A 23,629-nucleotide genomic window follows, 5' to 3' on the forward strand; every position below is an offset into this window, starting at 1 on the left:
TACATTTCCTTTTGAGAGGTTATGAACCATTTAACAATTCAATTCAACTACACTTTTATGGTATTACATTTCCAAATGAGTTTTGTTTTTGCTGCTCTCTTATTGATTTTTTGCTATACTTTAGTGCTTCTTTACTCTTTGAATCATGATCAATGAAACACTTGCAATGTCTGACATCAACCTTATAACAAGTGTAAAATGTTCCAGAACAATGTATAGGGAATCCAAAATGCTTTGATATGGAGGATATTCAATGGCGATTATGATGGAACAAAAATACTGTCGGCCTATGTAGCCTCAAGATATTACTTTGTTTATAGCTAATATCACTCCTTGTAAAACGTACCTCATGAAACATATGGAAAAGTTGAATCTCTTACCTCACATCCACAGCATCCTCCATGACAGTCATATCAGTCTTGCACTTGGCTGAAGGGTTGATTGCCAGCTCAGCAGGTGGAATGACAAAGCTTTTACTTAATGGTAACCACATCCCTTCCCCCAATGTGTATGTGAACCTGAGGAGGAAAAATACACAGATTTTGACACGTTATGGTACTAATGGAACAACATCATTGGAAACAAAGTAGAAAGAACATTGTCTACTTAATTTAGTATTTCAAAAGAGCTGGGTTTACTACCGCTTTGCTAATGCGTGTTTGTCTGAAATGAGCTGAATTCCAGGTCTTCTGGTGCCTTGTTGAGTGGTAACTCAGAAGATCAGTGTGGAGAACATCACTGGTTGTTTTAATTTCCTACAGAGAAATACAATAAAACCCATGGCCTGTTGCCCATATAGCCTTGGAGACGTTGGTGCCTTTGATCATTTGTTTGTCTTTCTCTGGATAATCACAAGCATATCCTCAGGTGTCTTCAAAAGGCCTTTTACACTCACTTAAACTAAAGGCTGATTGGACTCTGGAGTAGCACATTATGTTTTTTTTCTCACAGTTCAATAGTTTTAGAAATATATCTCTGGCAATGGTTCATAGCATTCAACTAATAGTTCTCAAACTACACTGAACAAAAATATGAAGGCAACATGGAAAGTGTTGGTCCCATGTTTCATGAGCTGAAATAAAAGATCCCAGAAATGATCCATACACCCAAAAATATTATTTCTTTCAGATTTTGTGCACAAATTTGTTTACACGCCTGTCAATGAGCATTTCTCCTTTGCCAGGATAATCCATCCATGTGACAGGTGCGGCATATCAACAAGCTGATTAAACAGCATGATCATTACATAGCTGCACCTTGTGCTGGGGACAATAAAAGCCACTCAACACAATGCCACAGATGTCTCAAGTTGTGAGGGAGCGTGAAATTAGCATGCTGACTGCAGGAATGTCCACCAGAGCTGTTGCCAAAGAATTGTATGTTTACTTCTCTACCACATATCGTCTTCAATGTCGTTTTAGAGAATTTGGCAGTATGTCCAACCAGCTTCACAACCACAGACCACATGTAACCACGACAGCCCAGGACCTCCACATCCGGCTACTTCAGCTGCGGGATCGTCTGAGACCAGCCATCCAGACAGCTGATGAAACTGAGAAGTATTTCTGTCTGTAATAAATTCCTTTTGTGGGGAAAAACTTAATCTGTTTGGCTGTGTCTGGCTCCCCAGCGGGTGGGCCTGGCACCCAAGTGGGTGGGATTATGCCATGGCTGACCCCTGCCCAGTCAGGTGAAATCCATAGATTAGGGCCCCGTGAATTTATTTAAATTGATTGAATTCTGTCACAGTTTCTGTTTTATTTTGATTGTTGTTTCCTTAGGTTACCGCTGGAGGGCACCCTTACCTTGTTTTCTGGTTTCCCTGATCATTACTTATTGGTTTCACATGTTTTAATTACCTTCTCTGTTCACCTGGTTGCCTTGCTATTTAGGTTCCTCAGTTGGCCTGTATTTGTGCTTAGGTCTCATGATTTGTTAGTGTATTCTTGTGCGGTCGCCTTGTTTTTGTCAAGACAAAGGGTTTGAGTTCATGGGTTCGAGTTCATACAAGCATTATTGTATCAGTATACCTAAGCCAACAATGGACCCAGCAGAGATTTCTCAGTCATCCGAGGAACATGCCGAACTCCACCATTTACGGTCGGAACTCACCCACCATGGAACTGTGATTGGTCTCTATCAGGTGCGGCTGCAGACATTGTTGGATGATTTAAGAACTCTTGTGTCCGCTCTGCAGACAGGACAGATTGGAGCAACAGCTGCTGCACCTGTGGCTGTTCCTAATCCTCCACTTTCTACCAGCTCAGCATCTTCCTCCCTTCGGGAGCCTCATCTTCCTGCACCGGAGCGCTATGAGGGGCATCCTGGGATGTGTCGTGGGTTCCTGCTCCAATGCTCGCTGGCCTTCGAGTTGCAGGCATTAACGTTTCCCACCGAGCGTTCCAAAGTGGCATATGTCATCTCCTTGCTCTCAGGAAGAGCTCTGGACTGGGCCACGGCCATATGGGAGCAGCAAAAATACATTTGTTTTAATTGGCAAAGCTTCACCCAGGAGATGAGGGTTTTTGATCACCCCATCAGAGGCAGGAACGCTGCTCATTGTGCTTCGGCAGGGCAGCTGGAGCATAGCTGATTACGCCATTGACTTTCGGACACTCGCTGCTGAGAGCAGTTGGAATACAGATGCACTTCACTCAGCCTTTCTGAACGGACTCAGCAAGGTTCTCAATGATTAACTGGCTTCCCGGGACAACCCTGACACTCTGGATGAGCTTATCGTTCTGGCCATCCGGATTGACAACCGGCTTTGGGAACGTCGTAGTGAGAGGACGGAGAGGTTCCGAGTGGTCTCCAGTGTTTCGGGTCCCATTGAGGGAGTTCCACTGCCTTATGCTGCATCTGCTTGTTCTGTACCCTGTCAGAGTTCTCAATTCGGCTCTGGTTCTCCTTCATATCCTTCAGAGGAGACGATGCAATTGGGACGCACCAGACTTTCCGCTCTGGAGAGAAGTAGCAGGATTAACGAGCAACATTGCCTTTACAGTGAACAGTCTGGACATTTCTGTGCCTCCTGGCCCGAGCTGACGGGAAATGGGCTGACTCGTCAGTAGACGGGAGAATACTGGCGAGTCAGTCTCCAGCTGCCGACACGGTACGCTCCTTGCTTCCGACCAACCTGCACTGGGACAATGGGCTTTGGACATTCTTGCTTTCATAGATTCTGGGGCTACCAGCTGTTTTCTGGATCGCACAATAGCTCGCCAAGAAGGGCTGCCCCTCACTAAGCTAGACATTCCGTTGTCGGTCACTGCGCTGGATGGTCAACCCCTAGGGTCTAGGAAGGTGAAGCAACTCACCATGCCTATTCAGCTACGAGTTCTGGATTATCATGTGGAGTTTATCCAGTTACATTTGGTGGAGTCTCCTGAGCTTCCCCTGGTTCTTGGACATCCGTGTCTTTCTATCCATAATCCTCAAATTGACTGGCCCTCGGGAAGAGATCTGGGATGGAATCCTTCATGCCAGTCCACCTGCCAGCAACGCTCCCCGCATCTTTCCGGCACTGCTCGTCTGGAGGCTTCCGATTTCTCCTGTTCTCCCAGCTCGGGATGACAAGCCTGATCTTTCCTGCGTACCTCGGGATTACCGGGATCTGGGTCAGGTCTTCAGCAAACGAAGGGCCAGCAAACTGCCTCCTCACAGGTCCAACGATTGTGCCTTCGGCCTCCTGCCCGGTACCAGTCCTCCGAGAGGAGGTCTGTATTCTCTCTCAGTTCCAGAGACTGCAGCCATGAATATTAAGGAGGCGCTGGCGGTTGGTTTCATTTGGCCATCCACTTCACCTGCAGGAGCGGGTTTTTTCTTTGTTGGAAAGATGGATGGGGGATTACGTCTCTGTATCGATTAACGGGGTTTTGCGTACAATCTGGTGTGCGTCAGACAGGGAGACGGGTGGAAGACAGCATTCAACACCCCAAATGGACATTATGAGAACCGTGTCATGCCATTTGGACTTACAAATGCTCCAGCCATTTTCCAGGTCCTGGTTAATGATGTGCTGCGTGACTTCCTTCACCAGTTCGTGTTTGTGTACCAAGATGACATCCTCATCTTCTCCAGGTCCATGGCTGAACACATCCAACATGTTCGCCAGGTTCTTCAGACTCCTCTCTCACTACTTTTTTGTGAAGGCCGAGTGTCTTAGGTTACCGCTGGAAGGCACCCTTACCTTGTTTTCTAGTTTCCAGGTTACCCTGATCAATACTTATTGGTTTCACCTGTTTTAATTACCTTCTCTGTTCACCTGGTTGCCTTGCTATTTAGGTTCCTCAGTTGGCCTGTATCTGTGCTTAGGTCTCATGTTTGTTCGTGTACTCTTGTGCGGTTGCCTTAAAACATCTGGATCAAGTTTATTTGTCACATGCGCCGAATACAACATGTGTAGACCTTACAGTAAAATACTTACTTACAGGCTCTAACCAACAGTGCAAAAAGGTATTAGGTGAACAATGGGTAAGAAAATAAATAAAAACAACAATAAAAAAAACTGTGAATAATAACAGTCAGCACATACCCGGAGCACACGTCCTGGTAATCCATCTGTCCCCACAGACTTGTGAATGTTGACCTGTTTAAAGGTCTTTCTCATGTCTGCTATAAAGAGCTTGATCACACAGTCGTCCGGAACAGCTGATGCTCTCATGCATGCCTCAGTGTTGCTTGCCTCAAAGCAGGCATAGAAGTGAATTAGCTCGTCTGGTAGGCTTGTGTCACTGGGCAGCTCGCAACTGTGCTTCCCTTAGTAGTCTGTAATAGTTTGCAAGCCATGCCACATAAGACGAGCGTTGGAGCCGGTGTAGTACGATTCAATCTTAGCCCTGTATTGACACTTTGCCTGTTTGATGGTTCGTCGGAGGGCATAGCAGGATTTCTTATAAGCTTCCGGGTTAGAGTCCCGCTCCTTGAAAGTAGCAGCTCTACCCTTTATTTCAGTGCGAATGTTGCCTGTAATCCATGGCTTCTGGTTGGGGTGTGTACGTACAGTCACTGTGGGGACGACGTCCTCGATGCACTCATTGATAAAGCCAGTGACTGATGTGGTGTACTCCTCAATGCCATCGGAAGAATCCCGGAACATGTCCTGTAGTGTAGTTTTGTCCTGTAATTTAGCATCTGCTTCAACTGACCACTTTTTTATAGACCGAGTCACTGGTGCTTCCTGCTTTAATTTTTGATTGTATGCAGGAATCAGGAGGATAGAATTGTGGTTGGATTTACCAAATGGAGGGTGAGGGAGAGCTTTGTACGCATCTCTGTGTGTGGAGAACAGGTGATATAGAATTATTTCCCTCTGATTGCACTATCTGCCTTCTGCGGATCCTCTGCACCTGCGTCTCTTCTTGCAAATAACTGGGATGTCGGCCTTGTCGGGTGTTCGGAGAATGTCCTGTGTGTCCTGTTCGTTGAAGAAAAAATCTTTGTCTAGTCCGAGGTGAGTGATCGCTGTCCTGATATCCAGAAGCTCTTTTTTTGCTGTAAGATACGGTTGCAGAAACATTATGTACAAAATAAGTTACAAATAATTCGGAAAAAAACACATAATAGCACAATTGGTTGGGCGCCCGTACCTCCGTATCGTTGCCCTTACCTCTGCTTGCTGTGTTTCTCTGTGCCTGGGTTCGAGTTCGTACAAGCATTATTGTAACAAATTCCTTATATGAACTGTAACTCAGTAAAATATTTGAAACTGCTGCATGTTGTGTTTATATTTTTGTTCAGTATATTATCGATATGTCTGTTGGGGTACATAGATACAGCACATACAAACCTACAACTCACTTTAATTAGAAATGATTAGCTTACAAAACATTGCACAGCAACGCGTACAACAACATTCAAGCCAAGTGACTTACTTTTTGTATGTATGTACTGTGTAATTGATAGATGCACACACACACACTCACATTACATGTTCATGTTTTTAAATGTATGTAACTTGTCAAGGACTTTGACCCAAGCAGGACTAGCTGTCTCCATCGGTGTCGGATAATGGGGATCCTAATACAAATCTAAATCAAGTCTAATAAGAGCTAGGCATGAGTCAATTAAAAGTCTCACAACACAGAAGACCAGACCAGATACAATAAAACAATTAAGTTCTGGAGAGCAATTGAAGTCTGAAGTCCAAGCATTCCCAAAGGATTATTGATAAACCCTTGAACTTACTTTAGAAAGGCTTCAAAATGAATCTCAAAGTGAAACTGTTCATGAGTCGATAGACACCAGCAAATTCAGCAAAAAGTATTTCTCAAACAGGGCGTTCTTCTATTTGACACCAAATGTAGTAGTATAATTTCTTATATATTATGCATCATTCTAGCACAAAAAAAAGGACTTGTTGATTAAAATGGTTAACGACCACAACGTTTTTTGCATCTCAAATTGTTCAATTTACATCTAATAAAATGCTAACTTAGCATAAGAAAAGGGCACCCGATCACAAGCACTGCATAGACTACTAGTCACTTTAGGAAGGGAATGATTAAAGTGCTGTAAAAGAGAGCATTAATTATCTCACTCCAATTACCTCCCCTCTTTCCAACTGGAGTGTTATATGAATCAAACTCCCTCAGTCCTACCATTTAATATCATGCACTGGATTCTTCCAAGTGATAATGGGCAGCTAGGCAAGTCTACTAAAACTGTATTTTTCTCCTATTATTTCCCTAGAAGTCATTGCTACCAGCCCCATAAGTCTCTGTCCTTATCCAGAGGTGGGTTGTATGGTTTTCCAGGAGATATTTATATACATTGTGGTATAGGATGATGCCAATCTGAAACTGAAGGCTATCAACAAGAAATCCCTTCAGCAACAGAAGCTTATGTAACAGTAGCAATAGAACACTCGTCACTGGAGTTGGTGTACACAGGAAGGAGTAACAAGAGAAAGCAGCCTTTGAGGGTGAACCCCCTCCACCCATTCAGGACAGGTGTTCTAAGTGATAGCAAGACATATTTTTTTCCAGTACTTAATCTGGTTTCTGTCCAAGCCGTGCCCTAGCACTGGGACAGCTTGCAAATGGTGTCAACTAATTGAACTCTAACAAGTTTGTTATCTAGATGCTAGACTCTTCTTTGTCTAAGGGACACACGATTACGGATCACCATGTTATCAGATATTGTTGACGAACTAATACGTACGGGAGCTGATTTTTTTATTAACATGCTGCTCCTGATTCATGTTATCCCCAAGCTCAGCAAACAACAAAACATTATAATTTTGTATTCTACTTATGAGTGCAATACTGTTTTGTTGAATTGTAATACACGGATGGGTGACTTGGCAAATGGGCAGCCACAAAAAACATTCATTACGTGTGCACGGTTTGAATATAACTGTCTGAGAGGGGTTCAAAGAGGAGCCTGGGACATTTTAATTTGGATGGATGTTGGCGTGAAACGCTTGAGCACAAAGTTACTTTAAACCTGACGCTGGACAGAATATTGGCCCCCTGCAGACTAACATTCCAAAGAGGAAACAAATGTATCAAAGAGCCTCATAGAGATGTTTGTATGATGGCTGCTCTCAATGACTAACAAAGACAGTGCTTAAAAAACATGAGAGTGACTAAATCATCAATGTGAAAATATAATCTATGTCCCAAATGGCACCCTATTCCCTGTGGATCCTGGTCACAAGCAGTGTCCTTTAGCGAATATGTCGCCATTTGGGACTCACGCTATGTTCTTTGTTGAGAGCAGTGGTAAGCAGCATAATCAGTATTGTTGTTCTTTCATTGGCTTTTGAAGAAACATGTCTTGTACAAAACAGGAGGCATGTACTGTATGCCTCCATATACCTACCCAGGTTTTCTCAGTATCCATTTGAAATCAACTGTGATGGTGAATATCATAGAACGCAAATGCTCCCTTTCTGTTGACCAAGAACATTGTGCGATATAACATTATTCTGTGGTAACGTGAGGTTGCATGTTTTCTACAAAATCACGTTCTCAATCATTTCACTGGTCATACAACATCAGTACAAGAACAGAAAGTTTTTATTTCAAATGGATGACACATGTTTAATGCAAGGCTCAAATGTATGTACACCAAAGCAATGTCAGTCAAATTAGAACTAGAGAACTAAACTGAAACTCTTATTTCAATGCTGTGTGTGCATGTAGCTAAACTCTTAAAATCAATTTTTTGCCTTACACATAAAACATAATTAATTGTATTTCAGTTCAGGGAATGTTTGGAAATAAATGGAATCCCTCGATGAAAGATGATTCTCTTGGTAAACATACCCCCAGTAGATCTCAAATGGTAAAAAGTGAAATGCTGATTTGTTGTGATTTTCATGCTGTAAAGAGTGATACAATTCAATGATGCTAGCTTTTCTTCATTCCATTAAAACAACTCAACAACATGACTCAGCTTCAACTATGAACTCAGCTTCCAGATTGGAGCTTTTTAGTGTTGAGTAGTTTTCAAAACATTGAAAGTCTGTCCTGAAAAGTTGTTTGGAGAGAATAGGAACACAGTATTTTGTTACTAGTTTAAAATCTATAGCTCTCACTCCGTTCTATGCCATCTTTAAATGTGACAATCTGTCATGCTATTATGATAAAACGTTTTCCTATTGTAAAGAAACATTCCAATGGGTCAATATCATATAAAATCTCAGAAAAAAAAACCATTTGAAACAGAATTTCATGCTGTTTTCAAAAAGTGTTACCCATAGAAATGTGTTCTGGTTAATACATGTGTACAGTGAGTTCTTACCTGAAAATGCGATCAGATGGTTGTTCTCCCATCACCAGATCAAAACCACGCTGGAAAATAGTGTAAGGCCAGGGTCTGGTGACAAATAAGAGAGGAGAGAGTTAGACTTATATTCAGTCAAAACCAGTAACGTGGTTTACGAGACAAGAATGAAATGACTGATTGAAGAAAGAAACTTATTTTACTACTTTAAGTACAGTGTAACAATGAGTAATCACAACACGTTACACTGCAATACACAAAACACAACCCATTCCACTGCCTGTTCACACCGCTACCATCCAGAAGGTGAGGTCAGTACAGGTGCATCAAAGCTGGGACCGAGAGACTGAAAAACAGCTTCTATCGCAAGGCCATCAGACTGTTAAACAGCCATCACTTACACAGAGAGGCTGCTGCCTACATACAGACTTGAAATCATTGGCCTCTTTAATACATGGATCACAAGTCACTTTCATAATGCCACTTTAATAATTTTTACATATCTATTTATACCATCTATACCATCTATCTTGCCTATGCCGCTCGGTCATTGCTCATCCATATATTCATATGTATATATTCTTATTCCATTCCTTGACTTTGATTTGTGTGTATTAGGTAGTTGTTGTGGAATTGTTAGATGACTTGTTAGGTATTGTTGCATTGTCGGGAAACTAGAAGCACAAGCATTTCACATAACCTTGTGTATGTGACCAATAAAAATGGATTTGATTTGTTTGTCTTCAGTTTTCCCTGAAATATTTATTTATCTATCCTGCTCAAATAGTAAACAAGTTCGGGAATCTTTTCAGCACTACATCTCCTGACAACATTTCAACCAATCCCCCAAAATTCGTCAGATCAAAAGTAGCACTATGACAGATGCTACGGGTAAACACACTGATAGAAAAATGTGTTCCTCCGTGGCCTGAGATGGAATGTGACTTAGGCTCGTGTCTATTTACCCAAGCTGGGAGTGGAGAGGGGAAGAATGATGGAGATTAATAGACACAGGCAGCTTGGGGACTTGAATCTGCTACAGTGTGAGAGAAAATGTGACAAGGAGATGCTGCCTCTGAGTAAGCTGTTACAATAGGCAAAGGGCCAGCTAAAACCTGATAACGGCCTCACACGAGAGAGGCCAGTCATTAAACATTCAAGTTACCCCTGTACGTTTTCCCTGTCAAAGATTGACTGCACGCGAGAGAGAAATCACTTGGGGAGGGAGGGAGATAGGGAGGAAGAGAAATGTGACAAAATTCAGATGTATAGTGAAAAAAACTATTAACATATCAGAACTGCAATGGCCCTGTAGCAGCAGGCAGATTATTTACAAGTGCTGTGTATGGGTAATAAAAGTTCTGGAATTCTGGGAAGGATTTAAAACTTCCATCTGCTAGTACTCCACATCTCATGTTAGGCCCAGCTATAGTTTTCACAGTTCTGCTGTTTGACACAAAGATTTTTAACTAGGAGTCGGCATGTTAATATATTATATAGCAGACCATTAGAGGCCATATTGTCACTTACCCTTGATTTGGACCCCACTCGTTACGAATACAGAGATGCTTGTGGACCGGGTCCTTCATGTAACCATCTAGGCAGAGACAGTCACCTGCAATGGGAGTATAATAAAACAATGGTATTGTTAAAAAAAAAAAAAGTGATGTAATGACACACTGAGCTCCTCCTGGCATGAGGTGAGTATTGTGTTTCCACTATCCCATAAACCCTGTAAGCATACTGCCACAGAGCTACAGGATCTGACACAGTCTGTTGCAGAGATATCCATTTACCTGTCTCCCTAATAGGCCTGTGATTACTTTCTACTTACCAGCAGAATGAACCGACCAAGGCTATGTTCCAAAATGGCAACCTTAATAGTGCACTACTTTTCTTGCACTATAAAAGAAAATAGGGTGACATTGCGGACGCAGCCCAAGAACTGTGCAGCATGGCCAGCCAGGCTAGTTCCTCTCCAGCAGCCTCGTGATCGGTGCTGCTTATTACAGCCATCAGAAACAGGGGAGCTGCTATTTTCTACTGATGCCTTCTGTCAGCACACAGGAGGAGGGATGTCGCCCTAACCTGATTCAGCCAGATTGATGGGGATGCATCTTGAGAGCAGGGACTAGCTATTCTACTGATGACAGACATGCCCCGGGTGTGTTGTACAGGGGATGGTGAAGGGTTGCCAGACTGAGGGTAATCAGTGTATCTGAGCATTTAATGTACACAACTTGATGAATAACTTATATATTTAATAACTTATGATATATTGAATAACTCATGGTAAGCCTAGCATGTAAACCAGCAGTTGTTTTAGGGGTTTAAACAAGTCTATACATCAAGTAAAATAATAATAATAATAATTAGTTCCAGTCTTAGCAGTGTTTCCATGGTCTGCATTCGGTAATCCCAAGGTTGTCCCCGTTATATCAAACAGGAGCTGTCCTCTGGTGTGTGTGAGGCCCAGCTGAAAGCTTTTTGTCTATGTCTATATTAATAATAATAATAATAATAATAATAATAATGCTGAAAAATGAGCTTGAGATTTAAATGTTTTTTTTAGAGTGAAGTACATCGAAAAAATCAAGAGAAAACTGCAAGACTCAATAGAAGACAAAACAAGGAACAAACCAAAAAGACAGGCTTTTGAAGAAGTAACTATTTTTCATAAAATTGTACAGTTATCTTAGCTAGCTGAATTGTTTACTTGTTGCTAAGCAGTTGCTAGGGACTCTCCTGGAAGAAGCTAGCTAGCTTACAAAGAATAACAACAAAAAATATCTAGTTAACAGAAGAAAGGAAGACAAAATAAGGACAGAAGAAAAAGGAAAAGAAAAAGGACAACAAAGTGAAACCTCTAAAGAAACAAGAGACCATAATACAAGAAACAGCACTATAGAGAGATAGAACAACAACAACGCAGCCACTGCCAGCTAGCCTACTTCAGCAGTACTGTATCATTTGAATGATTTTAGTCAATAAGATTCCTGCTACGTAAGCTTAACTTTCTGAACATTCGAGACGTGTAGTCCATTTGTCATTCCAATCTCCTTTGCATTAGCGTAGCCTCTTCTGTAGCCTGTCAACTATGTGTCTGTCTATCCCTGTTCTCTCCTCTCTGCACAGACCATACAAACGCTCCACACCGCGTGGCCGCGGCCACTCTAATCTGGTGGTCCCAGCGCGCACGACCCACGTGGAGTTCCAGGTCTCCGGTAGCCTCTGGAACTGCCGATCTGCGGCCAACAAGGCAGAGTTCATCTCAGCCTATGCCTCCCTCCAGTCCCTCGACTTCTTGGCACTGACGGAAACATGGATCACCACAGATAACACTGCTACTCCTACTGCTCTCTCTTCGTCCGCCCACGTGTTCTCGCACACCCCGAGAGCTTCTGGTCAGCGGGGTGGTGGCACCGGGATCCTCATCTCTCCCAAGTGGTCATTCTCTCTTTCTCCCCTTACCCATCTGTCTATCGCCTCCTTTGAATTCCATGCTGTCACAGTTACCAGCCCTTTCAAGCTTAACATCCTTATCATTTATCGCCCTCCAGGTTCCCTCGGAGAGTTCATCAATGAGCTTGATGCCTTGATAAGCTCCTTTCCTGAGGACGGCTCACCTCTCACAGTTCTGGGCGACTTTAACCTCCCCACGTCTACCTTTGACTCATTCCTCTCTGCCTCCTTCTTTCCACTCCTCTCCTCTTTTGACCTCACCCTCTCACCTTCCCCCTCTACTCACAAGGCAGGCAATACGCTCGACCTCATCTTTACTAGATACTGTTCTTCCACTAACCTCACTGCAACTCCCCTCCAAGTCTCCGACCACTACCTTGTATCCTTTTCCCTCTTGCTCTCATCCAACACTTCCCACACTGCCCCTACTCGGATGGTATCGCGCCGTCCCAATCTTCGCTCTCTCTCCCCCGCTACTCTCTCCTCTTCCATCCTATCATCTCTTCCCTCTGCTCAAATCTTCTCCAACCTATCTCCTGATTCTGCCTCCTCAACCCTCCTCTCCTCCCTTTCTGCATTCCTTGATTCTCTATGTCCCCTATCCTCCAGGCCGGCTCGGTCCTCCCCTCCCGCTCCGTGGCTCGACGACTCATTGCGAGCTCACAGAACAGGGCTCCGGGCAGCCGAGCGGAAATGGAGGAAAACTCGCCTCCCTGCGGACCTGGCATCCTTTCACTCCCTCCTCTCTACATTTTCCTCTTCTGTCTCTGCTGCTAAAGCCACTTTCTACCACTCTAAATTCCAAGCATCTGCCTCTAACCCTAGGAAGCTCTTTGCCACCTTCTCCTCCCTCCTGAATCCTCCTCCCCCTCCCCCCCTCCTCCCTCTCTGCAGATGACTTCGTCAACCATTTTGAAAAGAACGTCGACGACATCCGATCCTCGTTTGCTAAGTCAAACGACACTGCTGGTTCTGCTCACACTGCCCTACCCTGTGCTCTGACCTCTTTCTCCCCTCTCTCTCCAGATGAAATCTTGCGTCTTGTGACGGCCGGCCGCCCAACAACCTGCCCGCTTGACCCTATTCCCTCCTCTCTTCTCCAGACCATTTCCGGAGACCTTCTCCCTTACCTCACCTCGCTCATCAACTCATCCCTGACCGCTGGCTACGTCCCTTCTGTCTTCAAGAGAGCGAGAGTTGCACCCCTTCTGAAAAAACCTACACTCGATCCCTCTGATGTCAACAACTACAGACCAGTATCCCTTCTTTCTTTTCTCTCCAAAACTCTTGAACGTGCCGTCCTTGGCCAGCTCTCCCGCTATCTCTCTCAGAATGACCTTCTTGATCCAAATCAGTCAGGTTTCAAGACTAGTCATTCAACTGAGACTTCTCTGTATCACGGAGGCCCTCCGCACTGCTAAAGCTAACTCTCTCTCCTCTGCTCTCATCCTTCTAGACCTATCGGCTGCCTTCGATACTGTGAACCATCAGATCCTCCTCTCCACCCTCTCCGAGTTGGGCATCTCCGGCGCGGCCCACGCTTGGATTGCGTCCTACCTGACAGGTCGCTCCTACCAGGTGGCGTGGCGAGAATCTGTCTCCTCACCACGCGCTCTCACCACTGGCGTCCCCCAGGGCTCTGTTCTAGGCCCTCTCCTATTCTCGCTATACACCAAGTCACTTGGCTCTGTCATAACCTCACATGGTCTCTCCTATCATTGCTATGCAGACAACACACAATTAATCTTCTCCTTTCCCCCTTCTGATGACCAGGTGGCGAATCGCATCTCTGCATGTCTGGCAGACATATCAGTGTGGATGACGGATCACCACCTCAAGCTGAACTTCGGCAAGACGGAGCTGCTCTTCCTCCCGGGGAAGGACTGCCCGTTCCATGATCTCGCCATCACGGTTGACAACTCCATTGTGTCCTCCTCCCAGAGCGCTAAGAACCTTGGCGTGATCCTGGACAACACCCTGTCGTTCTCAACTAACATCAAGGCGGTGGCCCGTTCTTGTAGGTTCATGCTCTACAACATCCGCAGAGTACGACCCTGCCTCACACAGGAAGCGGCGCAGGTCCTAATCCAGGCACTTGTCATCTCCCGTCTGGATTACTGCAACTCGCTGTTGGCTGGGCTCCCTGCCTGTGCCATTAAACCCCTACAACTCATCCAGAACGCCGCAGCCCGTCTGGTGTTCAACCTTCCCAAGTTCTCTCACGTCACCCCGCTCCTCCGCTCTCTCCACTGGCTTCCAGTTGAAGCTCGCATCCGCTACAAGACCATGGTGCTTGCCTACGGAGCTGTGAGGGGAACGGCACCTCAGTACCTCCAGGCTCTGATCAGGCCCTACACCCAAACAAGGGCACTGCGTTCATCCACCTCTGGCCTGCTCGCCTCCCTACCACTGAGGAAGTACAGTTCCCGCGCAGCCCAGTCAAAACTGTTCGCTGCTCTGGCCCCCCAATGGTGGAACACTCACGACGCCAGGACAGCGGAGTCAATCACCACCTTCCGGAGACACCTGAAACCCCACCTCTTTCAGGAATACCTAGGATAGGATAAAGTAATCCTTCTCACCCCCCCCCCCCTTAAAAGATTTAGATGCACTATTGTAAAGTGGCTGTTCCACTGGATGTCTTAAGGTGAATGCACCAATTTGTAAGTCGCTCTGGATAAGAGCGTCTGCTAAATGACTTAAATGTAAATGTAAGTATTCAGAGTATGAATTCCAAATGGGATTCTTTTTTTGAGCTCTTCCGTCAGATTGAGTGGTAATTTACTCCCTTGACAGCTGGTGCATGTATACAAATATGGATTAAGTGAAAGGATGAGTTATACCAATTCGAACTTTCACCAGAGTTAGCTTCAAAATTCAACCAAATACACTCTTATAATTAGAGATGACTCGAGGAGCCCTGCAGATCCTCAAGGAACCCTTGAGTTCCTCAAGGAACCATTGCAGTCAATGGGTTCATATTTGCACATTTGATTAGCTGAGGGGTTCTATGAGGTACCTTTAATGTTCCAATGTAACAAATAGTTCCTGGAGGAACCTTTTTGCTGGTGCGTGCGGAGCAATATTAATTTATTTCGCTGTTGGATTTGTTGCGCTACCAGACTCAAAACAAGATGAAAATATGTGGTTTTCTGCAATGGCTTTCTGGGATGGCTAGAAACTTGTAAACAATTACCCATTCCTATATGAGTACTATTTCAATAGCAATGTTGAATAATACAACATTGGCTGCTGTCAAGCCAATTATATTATGACTGTAGCCTCCGTTTTGATTCTGAAAAGTTTATTGTGATGATAATGACTGTAATATTATGATGATAATTATTAGGTGTTGGCTTAGGTCGCTCGCTAGCTACATAATCTTCAAACTAGCCTAGCTTTTAGCTAGCTTGCTGCTCTGTGTAAGAGTAACATTTATAATATTGTAGCGGCGGCAGCCTATCAGAAGATTGGAGGCATGGGTTTCAGATAGTTGTTTTTGGCCACCTGTGAGAATAAATATCATGCCTGTTCATCAGTTCTATTGTTCTGTTGCATTGATATTAAAGATTAAAGATTAAGCTGGTTTTGAGGCCTTGATAAAGGATACAGAGATGTGCATGTGATTCTAAAGAGACAAATAGCATTTCATTGTTCAGATGGTCATCATTCCATTAAACTGGTGTCAGAAGTGGCATAGCAATGCAGCCAAGCATTGGTGACGAAATGGTGACTATCTGGACAATAGAATGTGACTTAGCTCTTTAGTATCACATGCACATACACTGACTGTACAAAACAGAAAACATTTAAGAAAACCTTCCATAACATTGAGTTGCAATCCCCCTTTTGCCCTCAAAACAGCCTCATTTCGTCAGGTCACGGACATGGTGTCAAAAGCGTTCCACAGGGATGCTGGCCCATGTTGACTCCAAAGCTTCCCACAGTTGTGTCAAGTTGGCTGGATGGATGGCCTTCAGGTGGTGGACCATTCTTGATACACACAGGAAACTGTTGAGCGTAAAAATCCCAGCAGCATTGCAGTTCTTGACACAAACCGGAGCACCTGGCACCTATTACCATCCCGTTCAAAGGCACTTAAATATTTTGTCTTGCCCATTCACTCTCTGAATGGCACACATACACAATCCATGTATCAATTGTCTCAAGGCTTAAGAATCCTTCTTTAACATGTCTCCTCCCCTTCATCTACACTGATTGAAGTGAATTTAACAAGTGCCATCAATAAGGGATCATAGTTTCACCTGGATTCACCAGGTTAGCCTATGTCATGGAAAGAGCAGGTGTCCTTAATATTTTGTACACTCATTGTAGGTAAAAGGTTATTTTATTAGGTTATCCTTAAGTTGTTACAGATTTAATGTTCATTCAGGTAAAACAAAAAGCTAAAAAAAAAGCTAATCAATCATTTCAATAAATCATGTGCAAGCTTAACCTTAACCTGGCAATACAACAGAACACATGAACAGGCATGACATTTACTCTCAAGGGTGTACAAAAATAAGCATCTGAAAGCCATGCTTCTAATCTTCTGATAGGCTGCCAGGTTAGAGAGGTTAGATTTTGTAAATTGTCCCAATACATTAATATTTAAAACGCTCCTGTGATTTTTCAGTGCCACCTTTCACGAGTAAAGAAAATTACGCTACATGTACTAAATAACTTACACTATATATACAAATGTATCTGGACAGCCCTTCCAATTAGTGGATTCGGCTATTTCAGCCACACCCGTTGCTGACAGGTGTATAAAAGCAAGCACACAGCCATGCAATCGCCATAGACAAACATTTGCAGTAGAAAGGCCTTACTGAAGAGTTCAGTATATTCCTGCCCTGCTGGAGCTGCCCCGGTCAACTGCAAGTTCTGTTATTATGAAGTGGAAACGTCTAGGAGCAACAATGGCTCAGCCGCGAAGTGGTAAGCCTCGGTTGCAACACTCACATACTTTTGGTAATGTGGTGTATCAATGGCGTTTATCCATTATCCCGTCAAATTTTATCAAATTAAAATGTTCAGGTCTGGGGAACATATGTAAACCAGATATAACACAAGTCTGTTAATATGTAATAAATGTCCCATATCTTTCAAGGAGAAGCAGAATTTGGCAGTAGACAAGCCATAAACAACAGCCTACAGCACCTTCAGCACTCCCCTCACACAAATGTATGTTTAAAATTCACAAACTTTTTTAATGTTTGTAGAACCACAGTTATTGTCAAAACCCATCCCTGTTTTCATCAGTATCTTCTCCCTGAGAAGGATTGGATTGAGCCCGTCTTGTAGCTAGCTAGTATCGAGAACCCTGCAAGAGGGGGATGCAGTACCGGGGGTTACATTAAGAATGCATCATATGAAAAATACAATGCAATTATTGAGGCATTGCATCAGGCCACTTATTCTATATTTAATTTTAATGAGAGGGGCTGAAATTACATATTCAATTTCGAGGAATGCAGGCAGTGTGTGTCCCAGTGGTCCAACTTTTGATTCATTTAGGTCTGGTAATTCACACAGTACACCAGAGACACCAGTCCGTCTTGAATTATGGATGCAAACATGGAGAGAACTCCTTTTCCCAAAAGTCATTAACATGGGATATGCATTCAATAGTGATCAGTAGCATGGTACACACTTTCTATACTATACTGATCATTTGAGGGATTCAATGACAATCTGCCACTATTCTGTGTATTGATACACAGAATGCCAAAACAAAGATCATTTTTTTGTGTATACAACAATGGTGAATTACAAAACATTTAAAGAAAAATATAAATTACAACTTTATTTTGTTTGTAAATATGAGAAGCTGTACTTTATTTTGATATCAGTTTCCCCTCATTCCCCTCAGTCTGTTTTAATGTAAAAATATATATAGATGTATATACTTTTTTAAATTTAACCTTTAAATAACTAGGCAAGTCAGTTAAGAACAAATTCGTATTTACAATGACGGCCTTTATAGCATTACTATATAGCAGGTTTCATTGGTGATAACCAACCCAGTATAATGAAATATCTAGCAGAAAAACATCAACAACACCTGGCAGTATTAATGAATATAAATTAAAGAATATACAGTTGAGGTCGGAAGTGTACATACACCTTAGCCAATTACACTTAAACTTAGTTTTTCACAATTCTTGACATTTAATCCTAGTAAAAATTGATGCTGCCACCCCTCGCGCCTCACGGTTGGGATGGTGTTCTTCGGCTTGCAAGCATCCCCCTTTTTATTCCAAACATAACGATGGTCATTATGGCCAACCAGTTATATTTTTGTTTCATCAGACTAGAGGACATTTCTCCAAAAAGTACGATCTTAGTGCAGTTGCAAACCATAGTTTGGCTTTTTTATGACGGTTTTGGAGCAGTGGCTTCTTCCTTGCTGAGTGGCCTTTCAGGTTATGTCGTGCTAGGACTCATTTTACTGTGGATATAGATACTTTTGTACCTGTTTCCTTCAGCGTCTTCACATGGTCCTTTGCTGTTGTTCTGGGATTGATTTGCACTTTCCCCACAAAGTACGTTCATATCTCCTTCCCAAGCGATATGACGGCTGCGTGGTCCCATGGTGTTTATACTTGCGTACTATTGTTTGTACAGATGAACGTGGTACCTTCAGGCGTTTGGAAATTGCTCCCAATTATGATCCAGACTTGTGGAGGTCTACAATTTTTTCTTAGGTCTTGGCTGATTTCTTTTGATTTTCCCATGATGTCAAGCAAAGAGGCACTGAGTTTGAAGTTAGGCCTTGAAATACATCCACAGGTACACCTCCAATTGACCCAAATTATGTCAATTAGCCAATCAAAAGCTTCTAAAGCCATGACATAATTATCTGGAATTTTCCAAGCTGTTTAAAGCCACAGTCAACTTAGTGTATGTTAACTGACCCACTGGAATTGTGATACAGTGAATTGTAAGTGAAATAATCTGTCTGTAAACAATTGTTGGAAAAATGACTTGAGTCATGCACAAAGTAGATGTCCTAACCGACTTGCCAAAACTATAGTTTGTTAGCAAGAAATGTGTGGAGTGGTTGAAAAACTAGTTTTAATGACTCCAACCTATGTGTATGTAAACTTCCGACTTCAACTCTATGTATATACAGTGCCTTCGGAAAGTATTCAGACCCATTGGCTTTTCCACATTTTGTTAGGTTACAGTCTTATTCTAAAATTGATTAATCGTTTTTTTCCCTCATCAATCTACACACAATACCCCATAATGACAAAGCAAAAGAAGGTTTTGAAATGTTTGCTAGTTTATTCAAAATAAAAAAACTGAAATATGACATTCACATAAGTATTAAGACCCTTTACTCAGGACTTTGTTGAAGCACCTTTGTCAGCAATTACAGCCTCGAGTCATATTGGTTATGACACTAAGCTTGGTAAACCTGTATTTGGGGAGCTTCTCCCATTCATCTCTGCAGAATCTCTCAAGCTCTATCAGGTTGGATGGGGAGCGTTGTTGCACAGCTATTTTCAGATCTTTTCAGAGATGTTCGATTGGGTTCAAGTCCGAGCTCTGGCTGGGCAAGTCAAGGACATTCAGAGACTTGTCCCGAAGTAACTCCTGCGTTGTCTTGTCTGTGTGCTTAGAGTCGTTGTCCTGTTGGAAGGTGAACCTTCACCCAGTCTGAGGTCCTGAGCACTCTGGAGCAGGTTTTCATCAAGGATCTCTCTGCACTTTGCTCCGTCAACGTAGGGACGCTGCCAGATTCCCTACAGACGTGACACTTGGCATTCAGGCCAAAGAGGTAAATCTTGGTTTCATCAGACCAAAGAATATTGTTTCTCATGGTCTGAGAGTGTTTAGGTGCCTCTTGGCAAACTCCAAGCTGCTGTCATGTGCCTTTTACTGAAGAGTGTCTTCCGTCTGGCCACTCTACCATAAAGGCCTGATTGGTGGAGTGCTGCAGAGATGGTTGTCCTTTTGGAAGGTTTTCCTATTTCCACAGAGGAACTCTAGAGCTCTGTCAGAGTGACCATCGGGTTCTTTGTCACCTACCTAACCAAAGCCCTACTTCCCCGATTGCTCAGTTTGGCCCGGGTGGCCAGCTCTAGGAAGAGAACTGTGTTCTTGGGAACCTTCAATGCTACAGATAATTTTGGTACCCTTCCCCAGATCTGTGCCTCGTCTCAATCCAGTCTTGCAGTTCTATGGACAATTTCTTCAATCTCATGGTTTGGTTTTTGCACTGAAATTCACTGTCAACTTTGGGACCTTATATATACGGGTGTGTGCCTTTCCAAATCATGTCCAATCATTTGAATTTACCACAGGTGGAATCCAATCAAGTTGCAGAAACATCTCAAGGATGATCAACGGAAACAGGATGCACCAGTTCAATTTCAAGTCTCATAACAAAGGGCCTGAATACTTATGTAAATAAGGTATTTCTGTTTTTTAATGTGCTAACATTGTCATTATTGGTTATTGTATGTAGATTGATGAGGAAACCATTTCATTTAAATCATTTTAGAATAAGAATGTGACATTACAAAATGTGGAAAAAGTCAAGGGGTTTGAATACTTTCCGAACTGTATATATATATATACATATATCTATATTGTCTAAATGTCTATATTGATCCATTTTACAGTTAATACTGTATGTTGGATAGGGGAATTTAAAGGTAGTTTAACAATTATGGTCTCCACTTGAAGGTGTAGTAGCATACAGGTTACTGTCAAAATAATGAAAACACTTGAGTAAAGGAGGGATACAAAGTATACTTTAATAATGGAAAAATGTATGTAAAAAATGTATCACTTGCCACTTTAAACACTGCCACTTAATATAATGTTTACCCTACATTACTCATCTCATATGTACAGTATATACTGTACTCTATACCACCTACTGTATCTTGCCATCTTTATGTAATACATGTATCACTAGCCACTTTACACAATGCCACTTAATATAATGTTTACATACCCTACATTACTCATCTCATATGTATATACTGTACTTGATACCATCTACTGCATCTTGCCTATGCCGTTCTGTACCATCACTCATTCATATATCTTTATGTACATATTCTTCATCCCTTTACACTTGTGTGTATAAGGTAGTTGTTGTGAAATTGTTAGGTTAGATTACTCGTTGGTTATTACTGCATTGTCGGAACTAGAAGCACAAGCATTTCTCTACACTCGCATTAACATCTGCTAACCATCTGTATGTGACAAATAAAATTTGATTTGATTTGAGTTATTGAAAGCAGGTGCTTCCAGACAGGTGTGTTTCCTGAGTTACTGTAATTAAGCAATTGACATCTCATCATGTTTAGGGTACTGTATATGGCTGCCATGGCTATGCCCCCAACCACAGGGCACGAGTGGTCACTGAATGGTTTGACTGTGTTTTCCACCACCATCAACAAAACACCAAAAGATGGAATTTATTGTGAAAGAATGGTCTCGCATCCCTCCAATGGAGTTCCAGACACTTGTAGGATCTATGACGAGGGTCATTGAAGCTGTTATGGCTCGTGGTTGCCCATACTTTATGTTGGTGTTTCCTTTATTTTGGCAGTTACCTGTACTTGCTCAAATAATTGTCCAATGTCTATCATTATTATCTTGTGTATCTATAACTACAGTTTGAGGTATTTTTAAAGAGTATGTGAACTCAATGCTTGAACATAATTGCAAGCTATTTCAAAAGACAGAGAATCGCTTTTCAATCTCATCTCTCGTACCCAGCTGTGTTTGAAAAGAGCTCATTTTACTGCGACTGGCTTTAGATGTAGCTTAATTAAAGTATGACTGTGTCAACATAAACTAGCTGGTGTGGGTGGGGAGGGACAAACTGTTTTGCTGGCAAAGCAGAGCTCTATTGTCAACAACTGGCTGTGGGAAGAAGGTTATTGTTCGGAATAATTATAAAACGGTGCATGCTCATCAAAACGGTAACAGTTGACAAGTGATGCTGAATCATTTCAATAAACTAATCAATGGACATTCAACCCAATTGAGGATCAAGATACTGGTTCTTACAGTATGGCTATACTGTACACTGTATCAAGGCTTTGCTGCAAAAAACTTTTACTTTCTTGTGATACAACAAGATTGTGATACAACAAGAAATATATTATTCCATTCTGTTTTGCATCTTTCTCGTTTTCTGTACATTCATATACATTTTAGGGCCACTTTGGTAACAAGTGTTTGAATTAATGCATTAAGTGCCATCCTCTGTGGATGCAATGCACATCTTACTGTATTACCCCTTCCACAATTTTTTTTATTCAATTGAATTCAATGTTGAAGTTAAGTGAATGCACACAGATTCAATATAATTGGTTCCCGGAGTTAGAGTGTGAGAATTGGTGATTATGCAATATAGTACCTGTCTCTGGATCACACTGGTGTTCACAGGGGTCCAGAATGCGGCGGCCACACAGCTCATTGATCCAAGGCCCGCTGGCATTCTGCTGGTAGTATAGTAACACCTGGGCTGGGTTAAGCCAGTCAGATGCATCCAGTTGACTGCCCTGCAGCAAAATGAACCTGGACCCTGAGGACAAGGGAAGGGTTGTTGGTTGTTAGAAAACATACTGTTTAAGTACCTACCTGGTCAATTAAAGGTTCAGTACATCAGGAGTTCGATTAACCTTTCTCTTCAACAGTCCATAGAGTACAGACTGTTATTACAAGGCGGAAAAAGAATACATTTTCCGATTATTATGTTTTCCCCAGATTAAAAAAAGGCAGATAGATGGATAGGACACAATGTTCTGGCAACTAATTTCAATATTTTTGAAGGTGCATATTATACACAGCTGTGGCATAAATATAAGCTTCTCACAGGCAAAAACATGGATTGTTATCAACTTAACCATAATATTACATTAAGTCTGATAGGATTGTGTAGACATTTATGGACACGTTCTAAATCGATCTGAGTCCCTGCGATTCAAAAGGAAAATTCACAATATTTCATCTCTTTTCAAAGTTGCTTCCCATGGATGTCTTCTGGAATGATAATTCCACCCGAAGTATCCATAGAATGCAGTGGCGGGTATGAATCAAATTAAAGCCCAGAATGATAGACGAGTAAGGCAAGTCACACTCCAAAATATATCTGCACTGCCAGCTCCCATGATGGAGGAAAAAATGCCAATGAACCAAGAGTGAATAGTTGGCCTGCAGTGATTTTCTGCAGGTGCTAGCTACCCTGAAATTCATTAGCGAGCCAGCCCAAGCACACAGAAAGTAGAGACAGAAAGAGTGATGATACAGTGGGTGGTCACCACAACCTGGCCTGATTGTGCTTTGATGCTTTGAGGGCACATCTGTTGTGGTCTCACATGGGAAGAGAGAGAGGTGGAATCAGCCTAGTGACATTTCCTCATTTCCGTTTGTCTGGGAGTGCGTTAGCTGGGAGTTATAC

General features: G+C 42.6%; 1 protein-coding gene across 1 annotated transcript in view; it reads right to left on the minus strand.

Moving 5' to 3' along the window:
* LOC115103101 (astrotactin-1) overlaps positions 1–23,629 on the minus strand; it is a 252,497-nt gene that overhangs the window by 169,773 nt on the left and 59,095 nt on the right. The window contains exons 7-10 of the mRNA XM_029623730.2: positions 22,586–22,753; positions 10,261–10,345; positions 8,749–8,823; positions 381–518 (exon numbers count right to left, since the gene is read on the minus strand). Coding sequence (XP_029479590.2) covers positions 381–518; positions 8,749–8,823; positions 10,261–10,345; positions 22,586–22,753 — 466 coding nt within the window. The remainder of the gene's footprint in view (positions 1–380; positions 519–8,748; positions 8,824–10,260; positions 10,346–22,585; positions 22,754–23,629) is intronic.

This window comes from Oncorhynchus nerka, linkage group LG20 (assembly GCF_034236695.1).
Source record: "Oncorhynchus nerka isolate Pitt River linkage group LG20, Oner_Uvic_2.0, whole genome shotgun sequence".
Classification (NCBI taxonomy): domain Eukaryota; kingdom Metazoa; phylum Chordata; class Actinopteri; order Salmoniformes; family Salmonidae; genus Oncorhynchus; species Oncorhynchus nerka.